Source organism: Prosopis cineraria, unplaced genomic scaffold (assembly GCF_029017545.1).
Source record: "Prosopis cineraria cultivar Desert tree isolate PC_DT_omini unplaced genomic scaffold, ASM2901754v1 PC514, whole genome shotgun sequence".
Classification (NCBI taxonomy): Eukaryota; Viridiplantae; Streptophyta; class Magnoliopsida; order Fabales; family Fabaceae; genus Prosopis; species Prosopis cineraria.
The window spans coordinates 32,112-38,085 of record NW_026555839.1 but is presented as its reverse complement, the minus strand read 5'-3'; the positions used below and the strand labels follow the sequence as shown (position 1 = coordinate 38,085).

Here is a 5,974-nt window from a genome sequence, read left to right as displayed (position 1 = left end):
CATTTATTTTTTAATCTTAAACAAGCTATTTCTAAAACTATAAATAATTCAAATTGGATTTTAATAGCTCAAATTTTTGTTTAAAATAGTGACCTTGACAGAAATTGATAGATCCTTAAAAAGCTCAGTAATCTTCGTATAATCGTCACAAAGAAACGCTTCAGTTTAACATACGAAGTCGTAGAAATTCTCTTTAGGGTTCTTCGATGGAGAAGGAATTGATCCGACTGTACGAAGCGGTGAAGAAAGCGGCGGACGTGGCTGCGGCGGCGACTTCAACCAATAATAGCGAAGTTGAAGAAAATCGATGCCTTGATGCTCTGAAGCAGCTCAAGAAATTTCCTGTCGATTATCAAACTCTTGTATCCACCCAGGTGGGTAAACATGTCAGAGCTCTAACGAAGCATCCAAGAAAAAATATCCGAACTTTCGCTATGGGCGTGGTCGAGATTTGGAAAGCCATAGTCATCAAGGAAATAAACAAAAACAAGAAAGAAAAAGTTGAAGACGAGGTTCAGAATCGGACTGATCATTCGCTGCTAAAGATTAAGGTACAAGATTCACGTGTCAGAGCTGAGAAAACTGTTTCTGCATCAACTGTTAAGCAAGATCCTGAAGCAGCAAAGAAGAAAACTACGATTAAATCTAACGATGCAACACGGGACAGACTGAGGGAAATCCTGCAGGAGGCGTTCTCTAGGGTTTCTGGGGAGGTTGATGATGAAGATGATGAAGCAACCGTGGATCGAGTTAAAGAATGTGACCCGATTAGGGTCTCTGCAGAAGTGGAATCTGCACTATTTCAGAATTGGGGTTGTTTTAAGGGGCCTCAAAAGATCAGGTATAGGTCGTTGATGTTCAACCTCAAGGATCCGAAAAATCCAGATTTTCGAAGAAGGGTTCTGCTCGGAGAAATCGAGCCAGAGAGGCTCGTCTACATGAGAACAGAAGACATGGCTAGTGATGAAAGGAAGAAGGAGATCGAGAAGATCAAAAGGAAAGCCTTGTTTGAGTGTGAGAGAGGACAGAAACTAAAAGCCACAACTGATCAATTCTTCTGCAAGAAATGTGGGAAAAGAGAGTGCACGTATTACCAGATGCAGACTCGCAGTGCTGATGAACCTATGACGGCCTATGTTACTTGTGTCGCATGCAATAACCGTTGGAAGTTCTGCTAGCAAAGTTAGCATATATAGTATCTCGCATTGGAGAACTATCATTATTATTTGATACAAATTGACATCGATATGTATCGGTGCGTTTTTTCCCTGTAGTATTGAAATGTTGGATTCTTGTACTCAGAACTACAGATAATTTTTTTTATTCAAGATAGTGAGTTGTGAATGATAAATTGAAAAATTTTATACTTATACACATCCTATAAGTTGGTTCAAAAATATGACATAGGTGAATTCATTTTGAATTAGGCTATAAACATTTTCCTGAAGTAGACTCACAATATGAGATTGTTAATTTGTTTATATTAATTATGCTTGGTAGTCAGTTTCACCAAAATAACTTAAGTCATTTAATTAAATATATATATTTTTAGATGTGATATTTTTTTTATCTTTAGTATTTGGTCTCTTACTTTTTTTCCCCCATTTTCTTCTTCTTGATTAAGCTTGCACCTTTTTTTTTAAAAAAAAATTCAGAGGCTTTAAGTGCTATTCAATTTTCTTCTTCTTTTTCTTCACTTTCTATTTCAATCTCTTTGCTTTTTATTCTCTTCATAATTATTTTTTTTCCTCAGATTTTTTTTTGGGTTTTTTCCCCGAGATTGAATGGCTCTTGATACTAGCTAGTCTTCTCCAAAATGGTTTAAGCCGTTTTGGAGAGAAGAACAGGAGGGTTAAAAGAAATTGAGAGAAGAGACTGAGAGGAGCTGAGGGAATTAGAGAGAAAGAGAGGTTGAGAGGAATTGCGAAACTGGGGGATTCTGAATAATACTATTCTGATCATTAGAGAGATTACAAGTCAAGTATCTCGGTATTTATATGTTTCAATACTCACACTCCCCAACTGCTAAATCCTAATAACAACTATTTAAATCTAAAATAAACTAACTAATAGAACTATTGTCATTATTACAAAACTATAACACCTTTTATGATCATGCTCTATCTTATAATTTTATAGATGTAGGATTTCTTTATCTCTAATGTTGATGAACTATGATGAACTACGTTAATTACCTGTGTTTCATGCAATCACCAGTGGAAGTTGTGTTAGTTTAGTTGTTACTAGTGTCTTTTAATGGATTGCTATTGTTATGATTGTTACCTAATGTATTAAAACAAACACGGAGTTATTTTTAAAAAATAAATTCTATTACATTTTTTCAAACTATTTAATTTAAAATTTTATTCTTATGTTTCAAATTAAAATTATTATGAATTTAATAATGAATTTTTGTTTTATATGTTTATTGTATTATTAATAAATCAAAAATAAGAAATTGGGGAAAATATTGTTGCGTGTATATATATATAATATTATTTAAAAATTAAAAACATATTATTTATAAATTTGAAAAAGTGTTCCTAAAAAAAAACTGTTTAAGTCAGTAAACCAATTTTTACGTTGTTCAATTAATTTAATAGTAGGATCCTCTCCTCTTCCTTTTCTATCATTTTTCCTCATTTTCCTTATCTAAATATTACATCAAGATTATTTCAATATCTTAGATTTGATTTCTGATAAAATTATTTTAAAATGTTAAATTATCAAAAAAGATAAATAATAAACTTCAAACTGCCAAAATTTATTATAAACAGTTAAAATTACAGTAAAAAATAAAATGAAATTAATCAAATCTAAACTGTCTAAATCTTATAATCTTGTGGATCAAAATTAGGAAGAGGAGGGGGAAGAAGATGCGCAGGGGATAGGAGAGAATGCTATCCCGAATTTATCCAACTGTGCGAAGCGATGAAATCTGATTCAATCTTTGCCAAATCCAAACACACAAATTCATCGTATCCCATTAATTATCATAAAGAAATGTCAACCAGACAAATTTTAATAAATAATATTTAATATTTAACTTAAAATAATAAGTTAAATTTAAATTAGCTTAGAATAATAAACTCCAGATTAAATTATAACTACAAAATATAAATTATGGACCGATTAGTTTAAGCTTATTTTATTAAAAATCAATTATTATTTAAATATTTATTTTATTTAAACTTTTAAAAATAATCAAAATTAAAAAATAATTTTTAAAAAAGTTACTTTGTGTAACCTTTGAAAATAATTTGATGGGATAAATAAATATGAATGTTTTAAAATTGCGAGATACAGGAATATATTATAACATTTTAAAATAATTATTTTTTATTATCATAACCAGATATAAATAATTTTTATTTTTTTATAAAATCTTTACAAAATAAATATTTTTTTCTAAATTTTTTAAATTATCTAAACATCATTTATTTTTTAATCTTAAAAAAGCTGTAATTTCCAATACTATGAATCATTCAAATTGGATTTCAATAGCTCAAATTTTTGTTTAAAATAGTGGCCTTGATAGAAATTGATAGGGCCTTGAAAAGCTCAGTAATCTTCTTATAATCGTCACAAAGAAACGTTAACAGAAGTCGTGGAAATTCTCTTTTGGGTTCTTCGATGGAGAAGGAATTGATCCGACTGTACGAAGCGGTGAAGAAAGCGGCGGACGTGGCGGCGGCGTCTTCAACCAATAATAGCGAAGTTGAAGAAAATCGATGCCTTGATGCTCTGAAGCAGCTCAAGAAATTTCCTGTCGATTATCAAACTCTTGTATCCACCCAGGTGGGTAAACATGTCAGAGCTCTAACGAAGCATCCAAGAAAAAATATCCGAACTTTCGCTATGGGCGTGGTCGAGATTTGGAAAGCCATAGTCATCAAGGAAATAAACAAAAACAAGAAAGAAAAAGTTGAAGACGAGGTTCAGAATCGGACTGATCATTCGCTGCTAAAGATTAAGGTACAAGATTCACGTGTCAGAGCTGAGAAAACTGTTTCTGCATCAACTGTTAAGCAAGATCCTGAAGCAGCAAAGAAGAAAACTACGATTAAATCTAACGATGCAACACGGGACAGACTGAGGGAAATCCTGCAGGAGGCGTTCTCTAGGGTTTCTGGGGAGGTTGATGATGAAGATGATGAAGCAACCGTGGATCGAGTTAAAGAATGTGACCCGATTAGGGTCTCTGCAGAAGTGGAATCTGCACTATTTCAGAATTGGGGTTGTTTTAAGGGGCCTCAAAAGATCAGGTATAGGTCGTTGATGTTCAACCTCAAGGATCCGAAAAATCCAGATTTTCGAAGAAGGGTTCTGCTCGGAGAAATCGAGCCAGAGAGGCTCGTCTACATGAGAACAGAAGACATGGCTAGTGATGAAAGGAAGAAGGAGATCGAGAAGATCAAAAGGAAAGCCTTGTTTGAGTGTGAGAGAGGACAGAAACTAAAAGCCACAACTGATCAATTCTTCTGCAAGAAATGTGGGAAAAGAGAGTGCACGTATTACCAGATGCAGACTCGCAGTGCTGATGAACCTATGACGGCCTATGTTACTTGTGTCGCATGCAATAACCGTTGGAAGTTCTGCTAGCAAAGTTAGCATATATAGTATCTCGCATTGGAGAACTATCATTATTATTTGATACAAATTGACATCGATATGTATCGGTGCGTTTTTTCCCTGTAGTATTGAAATGTTGGATCCTTGTACTCAGAACTATATATGTTTTTTTTTTTTTAATGCAAGATAGAGATTTGTGATTGGTCGATCAATTGAAAAATGTCATACTTATATACATCCTATAAGTTGATTGATTATATATGATTGGTTGGAAGATAAGATATAGGTAAATTTATTTTGAATTAGGCTATAACATACAAAAACTCTTTTCAATATAAGATTAATGTTAAATTCTTTATATTAATTATACTTAATAATAATCGATTTCACCAAAATAGCTTAATTAAGCTATTTGGTTAGACACAAGATGTGGAACTTCTTTATCTTTAATAATTTCTTTTTTACTATTTTTTCCCATTTCTTCTTAATTAGGCTTGTACCTTTTTTAAGTTTTAGAGGCCTCATGTTCTATTCAATTTTCTTCTTCTCCAAGCTCTTTCAATCCTTTTGTTTTTTTTTTGTTCCCTCTTCATCTTTCCCATATTGAATGGCTTTTGATAACATGCAGTCTTCTCCAGAATAGCTTTGATTAGAGACATCCCAAACCTTATTCATATTCTGTCTTATAATTTCTGGATGTAGGATTTCTGTATCCCTAATATTGATGTACTATATAACGAACTATGTTAATTACTTGTGTTTCATGCGATCACCAGTGGAAGTTCTGATAGTTTAGTTTAGTTTAGTCATTACCAGTGTCTCTTAATGAATAGCTACTGTTATTGTTACTAAATGTATAAAAATAAACCAGTCTTTTTTCGCCCACCGCAGTTGTGTTAAAATTAATTCTTATACTCATAACTGTTACATGATGGTTTTACTATATGCAAGATAGTGAGTTATGATTCATCAATTAAGAAATGTAATGTATTCTATTAGTTAATTGATTATGATTGGTCAAAAGAAAAGATATAGGGAAACTTATTTTGAATTGGACTAAATTATGAGGGGGGAAAACTCTCCTAAACTTCCACTCACAGAAATATTACTCCATGTATATTTAAAACTTGACAAATAATTTTATTCTATTATTTTACTAACAAAGTTTAATATGTTATTAACCAAATATCTCCTTTAACTCCATTCCTTTTGCGCAAATTTAGAGTTACTGCAAATAATTTTATTCTATTATTTTACTAACAAAGTTTAATATGTTATTAACCAAATATCTCCTTTAACTTCATTCCTTTTGCGCAAATTTAGAGTTACTGTATATTGTTTTAGTAAAATAGTGGACCAATTAAAGATAAGGGGTTATTTGGGTTAGTTTAGAAGTTTTCAA

The 5,974-nt window shown here is 32.0% G+C and overlaps 2 protein-coding genes across 2 annotated transcripts; both read left to right on the top strand.

Moving 5' to 3' along the window:
• The first annotated feature begins 206 nt into the window (after positions 1-206).
• Positions 207-1,262, top strand: LOC129297406 (transcription elongation factor TFIIS-like). The gene has a single exon (XM_054935748.1). It carries the CDS (start codon positions 207-209, stop codon positions 1,176-1,178), a length of 972 nt encoding a protein of 323 aa, XP_054791723.1. The 3' UTR covers positions 1,179-1,262.
• A 2,371-nt stretch (positions 1,263-3,633) lies between these two features.
• LOC129297407 (transcription elongation factor TFIIS-like) lies at positions 3,634-4,686 on the top strand. Its single transcript, XM_054935749.1, has one exon. It carries the CDS (start codon positions 3,634-3,636, stop codon positions 4,600-4,602), a length of 969 nt encoding a protein of 322 aa, XP_054791724.1. The 3' UTR covers positions 4,603-4,686.
• Positions 4,687-5,974: the final 1,288 nt, after the last annotated feature.

Coding starts and splice junctions, on each gene's coding strand:
- LOC129297406 (XM_054935748.1), top strand. CDS start 207: ATGGAGAAGGAATTGATCCGACTGTACGAAGCGGTGAAGAAAGCGGCG.
- LOC129297407 (XM_054935749.1), top strand. CDS start 3,634: ATGGAGAAGGAATTGATCCGACTGTACGAAGCGGTGAAGAAAGCGGCG.